This window comes from Ostrea edulis, chromosome 7, assembly GCF_947568905.1.
Source record: "Ostrea edulis chromosome 7, xbOstEdul1.1, whole genome shotgun sequence".
Classification (NCBI taxonomy): domain Eukaryota; kingdom Metazoa; phylum Mollusca; class Bivalvia; order Ostreida; family Ostreidae; genus Ostrea; species Ostrea edulis.
In genome coordinates, this window is record NC_079170.1 from 48546245 (window position 1) to 48568253 (window position 22009).

The 22009-nt window shown below is 34.8% G+C and overlaps 1 protein-coding gene across 1 annotated transcript in view; it reads right to left on the reverse strand.

Annotated features, from left to right (window-relative positions):
- Positions 1-22009, reverse strand: part of LOC130048704 (uncharacterized) — a 161728-nt gene that overhangs the window by 32869 nt on the left and 106850 nt on the right. The window contains 10 exon segments of the mRNA XM_056145736.1: positions 292-535; positions 1792-2072; positions 2549-2851; positions 6162-6272; positions 10081-10293; positions 13198-13437; positions 14259-14419; positions 16439-16789; positions 17862-18118; positions 21801-21989. Of these exon segments, the coding sequence (XP_056001711.1) occupies positions 292-535; positions 1792-2072; positions 2549-2851; positions 6162-6272; positions 10081-10293; positions 13198-13437; positions 14259-14419; positions 16439-16789; positions 17862-18118; positions 21801-21989 (2350 nt within the window).

Genomic DNA, 22009 nt, shown 5'->3' on the forward strand with positions numbered 1-22009 from the left:
AAGTCCTTGTTAATGACAAATCTTAGTGCACACAAATTTTGACTTGTTGCCTCCGAGGCAGTGGCAAGCACTAAAATTCATTTTAATTGACATTCAGACTTATGCAAGGTGAAGATAACGAACAGTGATCAATCTCATAACTCCTACAAGCAATACAAATAGATAGTTGGGCAAAGACGGACCCCTGGAAACACCAGAGGTGGGATCAGGTGCCTAGGAGGAGTAAGCATCCCCTTATATCCACTTATATCAATATTTTCTGAAATGAAAACTACATTTGTCACAAAATACCTGAGCAAGTGATTCCGTCTCCATCGAGATGAACTGGACAGGAACCACAGACAAATCCAGCTGGAGTGCTGGACAGATAACGAGCAAGGACATCAGTACAGTCCACTCCTGGCCAGCAGGGATTGGTCGCACAACCATCCTGGTCATTCTCACAAAAGTTACCATCATATCCTGTCACACAGGTACAGGGAACAATGAAAAACTGGTCACTGCTGTCTACATTGAAGCCACACGTACCACCATTCTACACAGAAATATGAAGCATGATCATTAAAAATTATTCATTATAACTGTAAAAATTCAGTTCTAATTATTCAAGAACATCTCCTGAGAAGAATGCAGTTTATTTTGTCATGAAGTATTTAATTATTATGATTTGCAAATATGTTGCGATCTTTATTCAATTCATTGGTGTGACATACACTATTAAAATTTATCCTACTGAGCGCCCTGGGAACTTAGAAAATTAGGAAGGGGGGGGGGGTATTTAGAACATAGTGTTGATGGTCCAGTGAAAGATTGACTTTGAAATAAATTCAAAATGAGTTATTGTTATACCTCCCTTTACAATAACATAATCCACTCAAACCTTATTCATTGATTTATGATTTTGTATCATTAAAACTACATTATAAACACAAATATATGAAAGATATAGTAACTATTAGCAGCATAAGTTAAGTCAAACAGTACTTACCCCCCACTCAATATTGTACTGTTTCATTGATTTGCATGAGTTGAAAAAAAAATCTAAGGGGGAACTTATAGGTGCTCAATAGAATGCATACAACAGTTTTCACAAAAGTTTTATTTCTTTATTACTACTGCTCTACATATATATAGATATAAAAAAACTGTTCACAAGATACTTTCACAAAGAGAAATAATGTATGCAGGATGTTTCATAAACTACATTAATTTTATTAATGTATATTGCAAACTTGACTGATATTGCATCTCACACTAATGTGTAATACTGAACAACAAATCTTATATCAATCAATCTTGTAGTTCTGACAACAAATCTTATATCAATCAATCTTGTAGTTCTGACAAAGTGCATTAAAATCATTGGAAAAATCAAGATTGCTATGCGTAGCCATATGTCCCCGCCACCGCAAAAAAAAAAATGAAGTGCAAATGTCCAATAACTCCTGTAAACTTTGTAGAATCAAAATGGCAGTGCAATATGATCAACTACATATGGTGACTAACAATCCTAGAAATTTGAACAACATCCGTCCTGCAGTTTCCATGGAGTTATGTCCACAAAGTCGAGTGTGACGGACGGACATCGGTATTTCACTGTGATCGATAAAAATCCTGGATTCACAAAAAATCTATATCTACTTTTGAACTTCATTATCTAAGGGCCCACAGTCCCTTGAAATCCAAAACCACTTTGAAATATCTTCTAAACAGACAAATGAATGGAAGAATATTGCATCCCTCTTTGTGAGTAGGAATGGTAATTGTACCCTATACATCATAATTTCTTACCTTACACTTGCACAATTTAATTTTTGGAGTCCACAGAGACTGGGCCTTCCCATCAGACACTGTGACCTGGATAGACATGGAGTTACTGTCCGGAACATTGATCCAGGACAGTCTTTTAGTTGCATTATCCACTTTAACTCCAGAAGGAGCATCACTATTCAAAAGGAAAAAGATGGTGTCCCCTTCATTTTGATCCTCAGCCACTAGCTGTAGTGAGAAATTACCACCAACCGATACCTGGATTGTAACATTGCCGTTCTTTATCTCTGGTGGATAGTTGGCTACAAAGAAATAAAGGTGACTTGAAAAACAAACAAAATTACATACAGATGAATTTGAATGTGGATGGAACAAAAATCTATACAAGAGCACAAGTGAAGACCTGGAGCTGATATTTGCATCAATTGATATTTTAACATTTTCCCTTCAAAATGTAAGCCTAAATTCATAAGAATGTGATTGCTGGTTTAGACCATTTAGATTTTTGAAAAATTATACTTTATGTTTCATTACAAAGCACAATACTGAGTAATGTAGAAGATCACTACTATACACAATATTGTATTGTGTGACTAAACAAAAGTTGTGAGAGTGAAATTCTTGTTTGATATTATGTATTCTGTCCTCCAACAATTCATCCACACTGGACTTATCCTACTAGTATCCAACTTGAAAATATAATGTATTTAGCTCCAGCTACGCTTGTAATGTACTCTTCTTAATAAACCTAACTTGAGATGGCTGAACTTAAACTCACCAAGGGTGGACTGTGTTTCTGCTAAAGCCGTCTTGGTGTCAGAGGTAGCTGAAGCCAAAGCAGCATTTTCTGTAACCTTGAAATCAAAGTAACATTCCCTGCGATTTTCTGGATCAGAATCCGTGGAAGCCCCTTTGTTACAAGCACTGATGGCTTGAGTTTTCTTGGCAGGATCCGGAAACATAATGGTCAGGTTAGCATTGAAGAAGACTGGGGTGTAAGCTGTATCTACGTGACTAGCCCAGTTAGTGTTGTTTGGACTTCCACCATACGTAAACAGAGTAGAGTTCGCATTGTTTTGCCCTTCATGAAATAACAATACAAGCCTTAATATAGGTATATGTATGTGTTTATATATATATATATATATATATATATATATATATATATATATATACACACATGTATCTCAATTCCAAAAAGATATCGTAAAATGGCTGAAATATAGCCAAATTGGTGTAAAACCTCAATCAATCAATCAACCAAATCGAGGCCACACTGACCAATTTTTGGTTTGTGATACATCTTTCCCCCCAAGATGCATTAGCTGATCATGTTTAATCGTCCTAGGCCTTGCAGTGTGAAAGATGTGATCTGAACATAATTTGAGTATGTTAAAGATGTAACATTTCAGAAGGCCACAGTGACATATTTTTGGGTTGTGACACTTCTTGCCCCTTCCCCGTTGACTACTGACTGAACAAGTTTTATAGTCTTGAGTCTCAAACCGTGTGAAAGATATATGACCCAGATGAAAAAGTCAACAGATGGGTGGATAGACGGAAAAGCCTATAACATGATATGACCCATCAAAAGATGGGCGTATAAACACGAATTTATAGAAGGAATAGGTCACCAATGAACTGAAAGAAAACAAGATCTACGAAGGTCAACCATAAGGAATGCCCAATCTAACAGAGTCATTCATATTTTTGCTGATCTTTAAAAAGAACATTGAATGGATGATGGAAAGTTTCATTTTAGCTGCACAACAGATACTTGGTCTGTATGAGTGATCATGTACACCTGATTAAACACATGTTGATAACCGATGTCAGTAACATGTAAACAAACCTCACTTTTTACTAATCTATTTCATTGTACATGCATGCTATTTGCATCTGTGTATTTCTTGTGATGAATTGATTAAAAGTGTAAATGCACAAATTTAACAGCTGTACAATTGCAGCTTAATATGCAACTTACATTGAAATCCGTTATTTTGAAATATAGCTGTTACATGATCACTTTATTACATGAAATCATTATAATTCCCTCATAGCATCCTCTTTTGCTTTGTATTAAAATGTTGGCTGATTTAAAATTGCTTACATAATGAAATATCGCTTCATTTGAGGGAAATTAGCAGTCCACTGAGTTGGTACTATATTGTTTTCATAACAGTTACTTTGAATTTGTTTACATCAGTCGTTGCCATGGTTGACGAGTCCATAATCATGCAAGTAGTCAAGTGTCCTGAGATCAGTTCTATAACCCAGACGCGTTCGTTGTATGACATTTTCAGAATTTTGATTTCAATGCCTACATACATTTGTACACTTTCATTAAAAAAAATAATAAATCTGTGACCAAATAATTTTGTTTAGGTTTGCAAAAGTTTATCAAATATAAGGGACTGATTTAAAACAAAATTCTTTTCAAAAATGACAAAACTTTGCATGTATTGAAAACAATCAGCTAGTGTTATGAATTTCAATGTATTCAGGAGTAAACTGTACTGTAATGGTGGTGCTACTGATAAATTCTGCGATTTGAAAATGAACAATGAAATTGGAAGAGATTCATAAAATATTTCTGTCAGACTAAAACATGAAGACTTTCTGGAATAAAGAAATTTGTGTTGGATTTGATTGCATTGCCTTTCTTCTTTGATCAATGACAATCAATCTACAATGAAATTATTACCGTCTTCCTTGGAAGACGGTATACAGAGTTGAAGTGTTTTACAGTCTTCGGACTTTGCACTTCTTCTCTTTTTTCATTGGTAGAAAGTGCATGAAGTGAAAATTTTCAATTATTTCATTGGTTGAAATGCTCTTCAAGGCAAGGGAGATAATTTTCTGGTGTTCTAATTTTCGTACGACTTAACAATTTTTCAAGATTTTCAATATTCAAAAAAAAAAAATCGACAAAACGAACAAAAGAAAAATGCAATTCATGAAATTGACACATTACGATTTTAAAAGCAACCGATACAAAGCATTTCTATGGTTACTTCATTTACAGCAATGTTTTCATTTTTGCATACAAATAGAAAAACTCGCCGTTTTTTGTTTTGATTGCTTGTGTTTTGGGATAATTTTAATTGACAATCAGTGATTCCAATGCAACCATTTTTGTTTGTATTATTAGTGGCATTTGATAACTTTGCTAATCTTAAGAAGGAATAGGATAGTAACATTTAATTACATATTATGTTGCTTAAAATTATCCCTGCTGTAAGTTTAGACTGTCTGTATCAGGTAAACTTAAAGTTTTTATTTTTTTTCAACACATCTGTTCTAAAATTATCCTATTCCTTCAGAATATTTTTTTCCTTACAATTGCTCAAATTTGAATAACAATTATTAATCTTTTTCATCAAACTCTATGTATTTTATGATATTATTTTTGGCAAAACTATTACAATATTCTCAGGTTTTTATCCTGGTTACTTTCTAAAGCAGTTGTACTATACAATATGCAAGAATACTTTTTATGCAAATTTGAGCAATTTAAATCTTTTTAGTTTGTTTTGTTTCATAACTTGGTTAAAAAATAAATATTTTGATATACACACTGAAAATCTCAGTTTCATTTGATATAGAGGCTTTAATCAGTGTTAATACAGGGAACAGTGATTTTGATTTCCAGTACATATACCCTTCATAAATACAAACTTTTACAATGGGAGTCGGGACACAGCTTTGTAGGTATGATGTCCGTGAGATTATTTATTTTAGCTCAATTCAATAATGAAGACAAGGGACATAATTCAACTTCACTTTATAGAGTTGCTGCTAAAGACGGCGATCTTTTTAAAAAAGCTTTACTTGTATGCATTAACAGTATCATATTATACACAGTTACATACAATCAGTGGTTTCATATACATTCAAACCTCGTTATCTCGAACTTTATGGGACCAGGATAAAACTTTGAGATATCCAAGGAGTGGACATATCAAGGGTGAAATAATTAGAAAATAAGTGGTTGGGACTTCCGAATCACTTTGACATTCCATGATATTTGAGTATCGGTGTTTGAGATACCGAAGTTCAACTGTACATCCGAAGTTTTGGAATTTTTTTTGGTCCATCTCAATCCTTATTTGATAAACAACTAACAATACTCTATTCATACATAAAACCTATCTACATGTGTTCTCAAATTACACAGAAAAGTTCATCATACCGATTTAACTAAGTATATAGTCTGAACAGCCCTAAATTCATTCAGTATTAGACATCCAATCTAACTCCCTCCTACTGGTGAAGGATAAAATGTATATCTGTTGGGAAAACTTAATTGCTGATGGATAATTAACACCTACATAACATAAATCCATTGTGATGCTCTTTAGACATTCGACAGCAAGGAAAACAAGACTTACATTTCACTCCGTATGTGTAAACGACACTCTCGACTGAGTCAGAAGGTGTGACACTTCCATTTGGTGAAGTAAAGTCATTACTAGTTGAACCATCAAAGTTGCCCAAGAGTCCTAGAAAAAATGAAATATTGATCAGCTGCTTGTATGAAACACTGTTATCCAAATTTTATCATTAGAAATACTAAGTTAGTTAAGATTTGTTAAGTTTGTTCATTACAGTAAGAAAACTGTTAACCTAGCTTCCTTACAAAGTATACAAGTATGTATGTTGACAAATATGTTGTAAATTGCTGTATGATATGGTGGATTCAGTTTCATTATATCAGGAGCTAAAGATGTGAAAACTACACTGAAACTGAAATAGTCAACAACAACATTTCATTATCAGTAGGCAAGTTGTATGTAGCTCAAATACAATATAATTATAGAAAAGCTCTTGAAAGTACCCAACACTTAAATTCATCTTTTCAAAGTATCTATATATTTTATATACATGTAGTAATAAACAAGATGTGCTCTTAATTAAAACACAAATACTCCCAAAAATGCCCAATAAATGATGTAATATATGCTATATTTACATTGTTACAGTACATACTATTTTGGACCTGCCCTAGTCAGAACCACGGTGTTGCGAAATTTACAATTTTAGGGTATCCCTTTCTGCTCTTCCTTACTATGTATTTAGTTTTTATAAAGTATCAGCAAAATCTAAGAAGTTTTTCAAATGATAAAGACATTTATTTAATCACTACGACCATTTCTGCCTCACAATGTTACAAAATGTCCTACCCTTTGGATCATGAAATTTACAATTTTGGTAAAGGGCTACCTACTCCGTCTAAATACCCATTTAGTTTCAATAGCATTAAAGATGTTATTTAAATGTTTTACACATACAAACTATCTGCTAAATTTGGTCCAGTCCTGCATGGACTCAAAACCTCTATCCCATAGAGCATAAAATTTACAAGTTAGATGCCTCACTACTCCATATATGACTATGCAGCAAGTTTTTCTTAGAGATATTCAGATAGACGTAAGATTTCTGCTTCATACCAAATTTGAAAAGAATTGGAAAGGTATATAGTCAACAAGAAAAAGTTAAAACATCCAATTGTTGACACATGATAGGCGTCACACAATGGCAGGTGCAAACCAATGGCAATTGATTTCAGAACATTTCCATAGTGATATGATTTTAATTGTGGCCCTGCTAATCTTCAACCCCCCCCCCCACAATTTTCTATATTTTTTACAATAAAACTTTGATTCCGTATTCATGCCAACAATAAAATTATGAATTAAATTATGAATCTCAACTTCATTGAAGTGCTTACAAATTAAAATATTTAATCAGTGTTTCTTGATAAAATATCTTTTAAAGATATACTTGTATGTAAAACTTTGATTCTGTATTGAGTCCTAAGCCTCAATCCCCCCCCCCCCCCATCATTAGCCATGGTTTGAAAAAATTTGATTCTGCACTATCTTTTAATGCTTGCATATAAATACATACACTATTGCTTTTGAGAATGAGATTTTTACAGTTTTTCTCTGTCTATTAAATTCCTATATTAAAAATTGTGGCCCACCCTACCCCAGCTGGGGCCATACTTTGAACAAACTTGAATCTTCAATACCTGAGGATGCTTGCACATTGATATGATCATGGCCCGGTTGTTTCTGAGAAGAAGATTTTTTGCTCTATATATCTTTTTGAAGCACAGTCAGCAAAAATATATAAACAAGAAACATTTTAGAAACATGCCCCCTGTGTGGAAATGTTGAAATGGAACAACTTTAAATCTTATTGATCATGAAAAACATCGGTAATTACTGTATACATGATTATTCTCCTTCTACACTCGCTGATGATTTTGCCCCATTTTATATTCGCCCACAGATGTGTTAATCATACAAGAGATTAGACAAAAAAACCCAGTTTCGCCCAATCTTAAATTTGCCCACTTACGAGGGCGAAAATAAAATGAGGGTGAATATTTCCCTGTATCCAGTAGCTATTAGTCAAGAGCAATCATAGTACTGTTTCATCTCTATCAGGCAACAGGATCTGTTGTGAATTGATTTAATATGAGATTCAAAATAAGTATGAAGATGTCATAATAGTGAAAGGTGAAGATAATGAATAGTGATCAATCTCATAACTCCTATAAGCAATACAAAATAGATAGCTGGGCAAACACTAACTCCTGGAGAGTAAGCATCCTGTCGACCGGTCACACCTTCCGTGAGCCCTATATCTAGATCAGGTAAGTGAAATTATCCATATTCAAAATCAGTGTGCCACGAACGGCCTAACAATCGGTATGAAACACGTCAGACAGCATTTGACCCAATGATAGGTTGTATTGGCAAAGTAGATCGTTGTAACGACCATAGAATTTGCGAAATGCTGACTTTAAATGAGACTGTTAAAACCCCTGTACCATCAACTTGTTTCTCAGTACCTTGCCTCGATTCAAAAACTGACAATATGCAGAACAAGTGCCAATTAAATGATGTAATATATGTTATATTTACACTGTATGACTATTTTGGACATGGAGCATTAGTGTAAGACATTTTGACCCATGGTGGGCATCTAGTATGTAGGATGTACCTACCAGCATACCGAGTTGGATGCCTATCATGCAAAGATATACTGTAAATTCCTACATATATGCGAGAAATTTATTATCATGTAATTCCACGAGAAACATCACTCACAAATTTTTTTTTCTCACTTATATTTTTATATTCCTAAAATGCCTGTAAAAACTTTAAATCAAGAGAGCACGTGCGAATTTATTTTCTCACGATTTGACGTCCATGAGTCATTTCGCGATAATAAGTACTCGCGTAAAATAAGGAATCTACAACAGTTCTCAAGATATTGAGTGGACAGTATTCTCTGGTGTCCAATTTGACCCTTAACCTTTTGATCTTGTGACCTCAAAATCAAAAAGGAACATCTATTAGGGGGAACCAGCATACCAATGTTAATCAGAGGGTTTTTACGATATTATGCAGACAATATACATTTATTGCATGATTGTGAGAGAGATATGAAGATTTATTCACCCAAGACAAATCATATTCCCCGAGGGTGTTGCCCTCAGGGAATATGATTTTTCTTGGGTGAATAAATCTTCATATCTCCCTCACTATCATGCAATAAATTGTTTATTATACAGAAACAAAGCAAGACCACAAAATTGTATTTGAGATTGGAGTTTACTCATCTATACATCGTACATGTATGTAGCTGAGATCGCCCTAACAGTAACATCGCGCCGTCAACGTATATATAGACGGTACAAACAGCGAAACACAGTGATATGATAACCAGTTTCTGTATTTCCATTCTCCTTGAATGCTGATTTACTTGCATGTTTTTATATCAACCAAAATCAGTCGATTTTAAAACTGTATATCAGAGACCCGAATATTTTGTGCCTTACGAACTATGAAAGTAGAATGACTCGGACTTATTGTGACGTCATAATACACTTCGTCTACTTTGATGTTAAATTTATGGAAAATGCACGAAGCTGCCCAATGGGAAATATGATGTTTGAGAGGGAGATATGAAGTTTTGTCTTCCCTGGCACGTGACTGTTTAGACCAATCAGATTACGCGTTGCATAGAATTCTCATACTGAGGTACAATAATATCTTATATCCAGAGTAAATTGTCCCTTGACCTCAAAATCAATAAAGGTAATCTACTCTTTAGGAAACCAGTATAACAATTTGATGTTTGTCAAACAAAGGAATCTTAAGATATTGAGAGGACAACACTTGGTCTAGCAACTGACGGACAGGTGCAAACCAATATACCCCCTTTTTTCCCCAGTGAGAGCATAAATGATAGAACCCACAATCAATCCAATTAACAGATTTTAACAAACTATACCTGTGAAATTACTGCGGTAGCTGGAAGATGCTGAAATGACCAGCTGAAACATTGCATTATTAAGCTGTACACCTGCTGTCAGTCCTCCACTAAAGATCATTTTGTAAGTGGTTATGTTGCTGCTGCTGACTGCTTTTGTGATTGACACTTCATTCCAATCCACGGCTCCTCCAGAGAAATCCATAGACTGAACTGCGCCATTTTTTAGGATTTCTGTCAAGGAAAAATGGTGAGTGATGTGTTTTGAAAATGGCTTTTCCCTTACGCCAATTCAACTTAATCGATAGATTATCATCCCCGCCCACCCCTAAAAAATCGGCCCGCCCGGAATTTTTGTTATTTTGCGAAACTTGCGATTTCCGGTAAAGTTTCATGTCCGACTTTGGTATTTACACTTCTTGTGTAAATTTCCGGTATAGCAATGTGAAAAACCATGTGAAGAAAATAGATTTATGCATATGGTTTTCTTAATTTCTTACGTGTGTAAATGAAAGGAAGGGATAAATGTTCTTCATATTTTGATGAAGTTTGGTATCTTTCTGTGCTTGAAATTAAAGCTTAACCTGGAATTTGTCAGTGAAATAAGCATAGATTGATATCCATCTGGCTTTAAATGATGCACATATGTTGACAAAAAGTCGTTTGTCATCATTATTTTTCTCAGAAAATAAAAATTAAAAAATAAAACCCTCCCACCCGCCCCATACTTTTTGGTGACCATGGATGATAATCTACTAATTAAGTTGAATTGGCCTTACATTCATATAATTTATCAATATCTTCTAAACTTATATGTGTTTATTATATAATTTGCAGTACATGTATTTATATTGTGGCGGATTTGGTACTTTAACAAGATCGCTGATTCGTGATCATCATCACAATATGAATGCAAAAATCATACTTTTACTGACTTTACTTGCATTTTCGACACATTATCTAACAATGAAGAGTGGTTTTGTACTCAATGTTAGGGATTTGACAGTTTACAGTATTGCTGGAAAATTAATTTGCACGACACACTAATATATATCTCATTTTGGGGTCATTAATGCCTGGATACAGATTTCTGCTACATTGTAAAGACAATAAAAATATGAGAATCAACCTCTACACAATGATATAAATAAATTCACCAAAAGAATTAACTTCAAATTCAAAATAATTGTAGCATAATCTTGCACACTGCACACTAATCATGCAACTCGAAAACAAAATGTAAAAACACTTAAATCCCCCCCCCAAATGGTCATTATTGTTTCACACCTGATTTTTTTTATGCATACATTACAACTTGTTTACAGTTACTCAATACTGGTGTACAAATAGTGACTTGGGGGAGCTAATTTGACAATAATTATGTGTAAACAATTTGAAACTGAAAAAAGTGTCTGAATATCATCTTCAGACTACACACGAGAATTTTGCAATAATGGAAGTAATTACAGAAAAAAGAGCTTTTAAGGTTCTAAACATAGGTATTTTTGGAGCCAATCTATGAAGTTTATATGTAATCCTCAACAACAACTGTGATGAAGTTAATTTTCATTTTGTTAGTTTTTTGTGGTTTTGTCTGTAAATAGTTGTTTATGCTTGTAAGGTGTTTCCGTAGTGTGAGTGTTGGTCGATAAGGCTATTTTTAGCATACCGGTTTGGTCAGTCAGAATAGCGGCTGTTTGTCAAGCGTGCGGCCACGTTTTCATGCTGTCCAGCAGGGGTCTTTTCTTGGCGAATTCCAGAAGTTAGTCTGGGTAATGGGTAGCCAGATAGACAAACATTTTACTGTGTTGGCATAGGTTTTCTCCAGCCGGTAAGCTATTTTTGCGAGGTTTCGGGTTAATTTTCTCGTGTATTGTGTTTTAATTTTGTTGTTACCCAAGTCACTTTGTGTATAGGTTTTAGGTTAAGTTATTGCTATTTCAGTGCAGAGGGGATTTAAGAAGCTATCTGGGCCATATCAGGCAGTACTCTCAGCATTTCATTAGGTGCTCGGCGTGGGAATCAGAACACGTGAGACAGTGCTGTATGTACATGGGTGTTCCACGTGGTGGACTTGGCAATTATTTTGTGAGCCTAGTGTTGCCATTGGTTTGAAGTCGGCGTTACCCAGTATCGTTGTTCAGTGAGAGACCTGTGAGTCCGGGACTGGAAGCGCAGGGGCTGTTCGAGCTGTATGAAGGCCTGGTTGTGCCAAGTGTGACGTGGCGTTAAAATTGAATTGTGCTGAGTAGCCAAACTTTCATATTGTGTTTCAGTAAACTAACATTTTATCAAAAAGGAATTTGAGAAATTTGTATAAAACGTAATTTACTACTGTTTAACTTTTTCTGTAGTTAGCGGAATTAGCGACTATTCGAACCATTATGTAATACATTTATTACCAGTTATATTTTCAGCCTGGAATGACATACTTGTTGTATTAACTATTGAATTGTCTTGACAGTTATAGTTATATTGATTGTCAATATTGCCAGGTTTATTATACCAATTTATATTTCTTTCTCGGTGAGAGAGTATGGGTGTGTGAATGTGAAAGTGTGATTTCTTTGTTTTTCAAACATCTCTATATTTCTTATCTTATTGCTAAATAAATTTTCTTTTTATTTATTCTACGATTTATCATTTTCTCTACTCCTACACAAAATTCAAAAGAACTTCATTACAATGATAAAAACTAAGGGGGTGGAGGTAGCAGGGAAAATGTACCAGTTCTTGACACTTATAGTGACAAATATGAAACTTGTAAACTTAGCTTAACACTGATAATGTTCAGTCATGATTGCACCAAATAGTCATTGGCCAACAATGCTATTGTCACGGTAGGTTTCATAAACTTTGCCCCTGTAAATTTTGAGCAAATGGCTGCATGTCCATCCAGACTATTCAGAAAAATATAAATGAAAGCAACATCATGGTAAAATAAAACTACCACATCTACAGTGTATAAATGGGTCAACCTTATGTAGAAAATATGGGTTCACATTTAGCATCTGATTCCTTGTCCATGATTCAGCATTTAAAGCTTGAATTATAAGGTGCACCTAAAGGTACACAACATTCGCTCTTCCAAACTTCAAGGAATGGACCCCACATCTTATTTCATGAACACTTATCTACCTGTATCTGTAGCTGCATAATTCAATCTGAATTCCACTTTATCACTGTTAGGATTGGACTGTTTTCCTGCTATTGCACTTATAAATGTAGCACTCTTCACACCCGCAGCATTTCTCTGAGGTGAAAATCGTCCTTGAACCTCAACATCTGCTGCTTTCATCAGTACAAATTCTCCATGTCCATTGAAAGTGAAGGATAAACCATCTAGTGTTGTCAAATGTGGATCTCCCAAGGCACCACCTAGTGAATGCAAAAAAAAGACGTTTATTACAAGTAGTTTTCCCAAAGCACCACTTAATGAACAAAGAAAAGTGAAAAGCTGGGGTTGGAATAGTGCAGGATTAAGATTGAATACAGAATTCGACATAGTTTTTTCATAATATTAGTCAAAAGCACTAGCAGATTCTTTAACTGACTAGTTGATTGGCAACTAGTCCTGCTGCCAAAAGCAGACGGCCAAGTTGCAAAGCGACAAAGGGGTGGGGGTGTTTTTCCAGAGCCTCCCCATAACAATTTTCAAACTCTAGATGCAAATTGTGCTTTTCTAGTTTTTGAGACAAATAAATGAAAATTTAGTTTGATTTAGACAGCTTGAATCATCAAAATTGGTATCGTATAAGTTTTACATTATGACCCCTGGGTCGAGGCCTCTGCTGGTGGACTGTTAGTCCCCGAGGGTCTCTACAGCCCAGTAGCTAAGTACTTAGTTACTAGCTTGAAAATACGGATGTATATTTAATTGCTGTTATAAAATTTAGAAATTCATTTCAAAATTAAGGATTATCTCCCTCATGCATAGCTCTTATCCTTAGACGAATTTGACTCCACTTTTTTTGGCACGCTGTTTTTGGCTATAATAGCTCTAAAACTTCATTGTTATTTCGGATTTCAAACATTTCGGTTGAGCATAACTGAAGAGACATTATTTGTCGAAATGCGCATCTGGTGCATCAAACTTGGTACCGTATAAGTTTTATATCATCAACAGTGGAGATTTTATGGAGTAAAAACATGTACTACAACATATGCATAACTTGCTTTAATTTTCTAATCACACTGACCTGCTCCACTGGCCACAAAGTTCTCAGCTGTGCATACAGGCAGTACCTCCACAAACTTAGCACAAAGGTCCTCTCTTGAAGTATAACTATTTTCAGCATTACAACAAATGCCAAAGTTCTTATCTGCTGAAATTTGTTCAGCTGAAGTCGGCTGTCCAATCCTACAGTAGAAAGTGTATCATTTATCAACATTCATAGCCCTGATAAGCAAGCAGTAACACTCAAACTATAGTTAAAATCATTTTCATTATCTCTCAGATCTATGGTTAAAAGTAGCTGTAAAACTAGCTGAAAATCAGTTTGTAATAAACTGTGAGCACTACAAGTCAGGTGATATTAATTTTTCTACACTACGTTCATCTTTCAATTCATTCATTATTACATTTTTACCATTCATTACTACTACGAAAAGAGTGGGGTGGGGGTCAATCCGCCGATTAAATGTATAATTTTTGCATAGAAAAAATGTTTGTTTATGCACACTTTATTGCTGTCATCATACTTTTAGCAGTAGGTCTATTTATGTATCATGATGTCTAATTCTATCAAGTTATGAAATGGAAGCATTAAGCTTCCATCTCCATAGAACTAAGCAGTATTAGATATATGGTAGTATTCTATAATGATAAGATAAGACAGGAAGGCAGTAGTTTTACAACTAACAGTAGTATCATGTTACAATCTGGTTCCAGCATTCTATGGCCAAATTAGGTAATGGATTGCATAACTGACCAAGAGTGTATATCACTTGACCAGTGATAACCAATGATAGCTCAGATTCACTTACAGTGCATCAGTTCTTTGTTCACTGCCAGAGGTGCAACAGTGTGTTCATTTGTCTAATATTATCTACCCGACCGTGTCAACCTGGGTACCAATGGTTAGTATTTACCCAATGGTGTCAAGCCGAGTTCTGATGGGTTCCCCGAAGAGGTCAAACCAGATACTAGATAGGTTGACTCAATGATGTCAACCCGGGTTCAGTAGGGATTTCCTGAATGTCAATCAGGAAATTCAGTTTTGGGGTTTACAGATTATTTTATCGCAGTGACGTGACTATCCCCCGAGAAGGCCAAATATGTAGTTATGATCGATATGTTTATTATTCTATTGTACACTAGATGGTATACTTTATTAAATTGTCTGTAGATACATGTATGAATGTGAATAAATTATGAATGTTATCTGTGTTTTAGTAGTGTATACATTTTATTTTACATGTGAAAATAACGGAAAATGAAAGTTCTCAAAAAAGTGGAGATGGTCAGCCCCCTTGTTCTACCTGCCTGATACGTTGGTATATTAAGTACAAATGACTGAAGTTTTGCTCATTCGTGAATCTGTCGACATTTGGTAACAAAACATTTATATAACTTTGTAAATCATCAACACAATTTACAGATAATAATGCTCTGAATTGTACATCACATACATATTACTAAGTATTGGAGAGGGATATTACAGGGATTGGGGATTGTACCCCTTTCATTTTGAGAGAGAGAGAGAGAAAGAGAGAGAGAGAAAGAGAGAGAGAGAGAGAGAGAGAGAGAGAGAGAAGTTGAATAACCGGCAGCTGCTATATAAATAAAGTGGCAGCCGCCAAATAAATTAAGTGGCGACTGCCACATAAACTAAGTAGCAGTCACGAGTTATATGAATGCTATTCTATACAGACTTGGACCCATTTCACCCAAGTTTGATTGAAATCGGCCTGCTGGTTCTAGAGAAGATTTTTAAACTGTATCAGTATATTTTCACTATTTCAATATCATCTCCCCTTGAAGAAGGGCATTGTCCATTATTCGAACAAACTTGAATCTCCCTTCACCCAAGGATGATTTTGCCAAGTTTGAATGAAATTAGCCAATTGGTTCTGGAGAAGAAGATGAAAAGTTTATGATAATGACAGACAACAGAATATTTTGATCAGAAAAGCTCACTTTAGCCTTCAGCTTAGGTGAGCTGATGAGGGTAACAATATATCCAAAATTCAATATAACCTATGTTCAACCATAAGAATAATGTTACTGGGGATTTATTTCAAATTTACCTCAATATAAAACATAGTTCAATATAAGTGGAGTAGTCTGTAAAACAGCAATTTCAGCATTCCAGTTTAGGAATCATTTAACATTTAACCTGTAATATTTTCTTCATATATAGTACAACTATATACTCACATGTATATGTTAAATCCTTTGGCAAGTGTAGGGTCTAATATCAACCCTTTGTTTCCTTTGTTGTAGCAACAACGTTGGCTGCGTTGATCTCGGGCCGTACTTGACAAAGCACTTCGCTTGGCATAGCAGGTCATGGAACTAGGAATTCCTGCACTTGTGAATGTCTTAAATGAGTCTGTGGTCTGTAAAAGACTTGGTGGACATTTGCTGACATCTGCTGTCACAACTTTTTTCTGTGGGTTTTTCTGACTCAACTTCTGACTTTCAATATAAGTATTACATTGTAGACCTGGATGAGCTGGGGCCACTGACTTGGAGATACGATAATATGAAAACCCTTTTCTGCTCCATCTATCAAAAAGAAAATATACTTTAAAAAACAAATCAAAAGCAAATTACAGCCTTTGCTCACACATAGTAGAAAATATGGGATGACTGAAATGTTATCCAAACACATGAATGTTAACTTGTGACCTTGACCTTCATTTTTCCCTTCAAGAATTTCAGAAAATACCTTTAAAGTTAACATACATTTGCCAACTGTACTTGTAAATTAATTCCCTCCATGGTTCATCCAAAGTAGAGCATATTCAAAATACAGTTTATTTGAAGTCATATCCATTCAAGTTAAAAAATCCCTGCATTATCATACTATTATTCTAAGTGGCTTTGACCTTGGCCAAATTATAACTCGTGTCAGGGTCATGAGAAACCATCTGACCATTGCAATCATTGTGTCAAGTCCATGTATGAACTTTTACTCTTTCTTTGCTTAGAAGATATGGCCTAAATGAAAATAGCAAGACATACACATTTGAATGAGGAAAAGGGTTAGAACTTGCTTGTTTAGGGGTGAGATTAGGGGTCTTGGGGATAGATTTTTATCAGTGTTGCAACATCCCAGATTTTGACAATTCTTTCATTCAATACTTGTGTATGTTTTGTTGTTTTTCATGTTTTGAAACAGAAAATGTTGTCCTGCAGCTAATATGATCTGATGATGAAGTGTGAATTACATCAGGTCTACAGTAAACGAATGTCTCCCTTCTCCTGATTATTGTAGCCCTATTTTCTGCATTAGTTTTAGGGGAGAAAAAAAGTACACACTATGTAATACTGTAGTTAAGTGTTAGCTACATGATGACTGTATAATAATTATCATTACAACAATAATGGGGAGGGAAAGGGGGGGGGGCATCCAATTGCAACAACAATGGCTTTTCAGCATTTCTAACAAACCCAGTCTATTGATTTGGTATTACCTGCAGACTAACACACAAATTAACCAGCTCGCAATTTTCCAAAGGAAAAATAGCCAGGTATTATATTTATATCAAGATGAATTATATGCAGGATCAACACAATACATCTTCCACATTTAATGTCTGGTTAAAATATGTGATTGACAATAGTCATCACTTACGTGACATCTCCAACAAGTCCTGTTGGAATGACTTCATCAATCTTCTGTATTTTGTTTTTGTCATCTGGTTTTGACAGCAGGTCAAGGTAAGACTGTGGATATTCTTCTGCAGTTTCATTCTGCTTCAAGATTCCAATCCTTACTGGGTAATTTCCAACTGAGTTCAATACATCCCAGGTCATTTCTCGGTCATTATATATGACCTTGACATAGGTGTTTTGATAATCTGATAACATTACCAACTGGAAGGTTACAATCTGAAAAAACGAGAATTTTAAAATTCAATATTCCTCTAAAACCTTGAAGTTAAACCAGCTTTGATAATTAGTCAGATTTGCATCATTTTCTTGCAGTCAAAAAGTACTTGTGAATAATAAAGCCAGAATTTAAAATAAATCTGACTTTTTATCAATAAACATTTATAAGATCTGTAAAGGATATACGCCAAAAACTGTCCATTCTGTGAGAGAGAACTGATCGAGGCCCATAGGGCCGAGATCAGTTCTTTCTCTCACAGAATGGACAGAGGCTTATATCCTACATAAAAAATTACATCTTTTGTTCTAAGAATGGACAGACTTGGGTAAACCCATTGACAATGATAATTATGAATAAAGCTAGTTTGAATAGTCTGACAATATAACCAGTCTTGCGTAGAATTCTGTTTCTTTTGTTCACTTATTGGACAGTGTCAGGTAAGTAGTCTTCTACGGCAGGTTTTATATTCACTCTTTCTATAGTACTGAGCCATATCAACATGGCTTCCTATGATGGGGAGAGTATTTTCATTGCACAATCAAAATTTAAGGATTTTAGTGAAAGTACTGCAATTATTCTGGTTATGGAGGGTGAGAAAGTTATGGAGCCAAATTTTGATCTGAAAAGCATTGTGTTTTCGAATATTTGGATGAGGAAATAATTAATGCCAGCCAAAAGAACCCAATACACCTATCTCGTGAAATGAAATTATTCATGAAAGCGAAAATAATAATTCAGAATTAGGATATGCTGATAAAGAAAACATAAACAAGAGGTACTGTGAGCAATGCTCACTAAGAATACCCCCTGTTTACTCTAATCCGCCAAAGGGTTTTGTTAATAGGTATAAACTACCTCTTTCCTGAGCGTCAAAATATGGTATGCCCTTGTAGAAGAAAATGGAAGATATAATCTGAACACAAATCCATGGCATAAACCTATAATTTTGACCTTGAGATCAAAAGTCAAGGTCATAAAAAGGTCATGAATGTACATGACACATAGTCTCATGGTGATACACCCATGTCTTATGGTATGACTATGTCAAAACCCTATAATTAATTTTGACCTTGAGGTCAAAGTTCAAGGTCATATAGAGGTCATGAAGGTACTCGACACATCGTATTATTATGATCGACCTGTTTGTCAAATATGGTATGCTTAAGTCAAAGAACAAAGAAGTTATGGCCCGGACACGAATCTGCACAGACAGACGGACAGACAGTGATTCCTATGTACCCCCTCCCCTCCCCCTGAACTTCGTTCGGGAATATAAAAAGCGTTGTGAAGAAGTTTTGGAATGTGCCTCTGAATCTAGCGAAATTCAAATACAGTATGGAAATATGTCTTTCAAATTAAGTTTTGATGCGATATAATAATAGCCAATGGACTTTAAAAACTGTGAATCTTACGAGTTGAAGCAAAGAATTCTACTAAAAGGAAATATCGTTTTAAGTGTTTCAGTGATTTTTCCGATATCTGTGTTGAGTCTTACTTGTAGGGAATTTAAAAATTAAATTTGTATCTCTTTGACAAATGTATTGCCTTTCTCTTATTTTCAGCCTACCTGTAGATATCTAATAAGTTATTATTGGGTTTACCTGGCACTGTCCAATAAGTTGACAATTACCGTCCATTATTTTTAAGAACAGACAGTATCTGTCCATTCTTAAAAATAATAGACAGCAATTGTCAACTTATTGGACACCTACAGGTAACCTTTTCACTACAAGTGGACTTTCTTCTATATAAAAGCCTAAAAAGACAAAGGATTGCGTGACAAAAATGTTTTAAATAGTCTTATTTATTGCTTACTTGGTATTGCAATTTGTCATGAATAAGATAAAAGTCATACAAATTCATCAATTTTGATAATTACTTCTCAAAGCAGTTTGATACAAATATGTACATCTAAAACTACTACAATGCGATTTGAATATCAGCCAGGTGTGTCCGTGAATGAAATTCAGATTGCCCAGTTGACTGTCATGCATCTTCAAATGACTGAGCTGTCGTTTGTTCCCTTCACCACAGTAATATGTTTATCTCAGAATTTCGCTGACAATAATAGAGCAGTAGTATTAGTAAGGCTCCTGTCAACATATGTTTTGATATTGTATTGTTGTGCGATTGTTTAAAAATGTATAATAAGCTGATTGCAATATACATATATAGCAAATTCATTTGTTCAAATACTTCATTTTCATTTTTCACCACGAGACATGCCAGTTGATGAGAAAATGTATTACAGATTTTACCATGTTTGAAAATTGGTGTCTATATGCATTGATAACCAATGTTAAATCATAGATTGTGTAGATCACTTAATATTAAAAGCTACAAGGTGGCAAGTACTTTGTAATTCGAAATTCTTTATTAGAGGAGTTCATCAATATATTTCAGCCTATCTGAGATAGATGTATTAATTGACATTTCTCAGCCTACTTGAGATAGATGTATTGACATTTCGCAGGCTACATGATATAGATGTATTGACATTTCTCAGTCTATCTGATATAGATGTATTGACATTTCTCAGCCTACTTGAGATAAATGTATTGACATTTCTCAGCCTACATGAGATAGATGTATTGACATTTCTCAGCCTACTTGAGACAGATGTATTGACATTTCTCAGCCTACATGAGATAAATGTATTGACATTTCTCAGCCAACTTGAGATAGATGTATTGACATTTCTCAGTCTATCTGATATAGATGTATTGACATTTCTCAGCCTACACGAGATGTATTGACATTTCTCAGCCTACTTGAGATAGATGTATTGACATTTCTCAGCCTACATGAGATAGATGTATTGACATTTCTCAGCCTACATGATATAGATGTATTGACATTTCTCAGCCTACATGATATAGATGTATTGACATTTCTCAGCCTACATGGTATAGATGTATTGACATTTCTCAGCCTACACGAGATGTATTGACATTTCTCAGCCTACTTGAGATAGATGTATTGACATTTCTCAGCCTACATGATATAGATGTATTGACATTTCTCAGCCTACATGATATAGATGCATTGACATTTCTCAACCTACACGAGATGTATTGACATTTCTCAGCCTGCATAAGATAGATGTTAGGGCTGTGCAATAATATTGATATTTTAATGTATTGCGGTTCGTTGACAAAAAATATCGTATTGCGTATGTTTTTTTCAGTACCAATATATCAACAAAATGCTCGGGCTTGAAATTAAGTTACAAGCTTGAGATTCCTAAAATAAAATCGCATAATGTACCACTGGCACGTGTGTTATCGTGATGATGGCTTTGCTATATTTTACGGAAAAGAGAAAGAAATCCATGATTTATTCACTATAGTTTATTATACTTACCAACTGCTTAAATTGTATATTGCCGACTTTAAATAAATATTACTTACTTACCTAAACATTACGGTGTACAAAGGAAAACGATTTCAAGCAACTTGCACCCTGCATTTTAGAACGTACATAGAACCGACAAACATGTTCCTGTATTTGAAATGCAAAAGTGCACATAATCCTTCATTTTTATGGGATTTATTAAAGGTGAATTCATATGCAATATGAGAAAAACGAAATACAAAATTTCCAGACAATACCCAGCCCTAATAGATGTATTGACATTTCTCAGCCTACATAAGATAAATCTATTGACATTTTTCAGTTCACCTCAGAGGGACTCCGTGGAATTTTGCTCAGTTCCATTTTGTTCCATGTAATCACAATCATGTGCTTTGGAGCATTCATGCTAAAACCTCCTTTGTTAGTATTGAAATCACTTTTCTGTGCCAACATTGCAGCATTTTCAGTTGGAACAGTAGAAGAATACTCTTTGTAATATACACCACTTGCACTGTCCTGCAAAATAAATTATATGA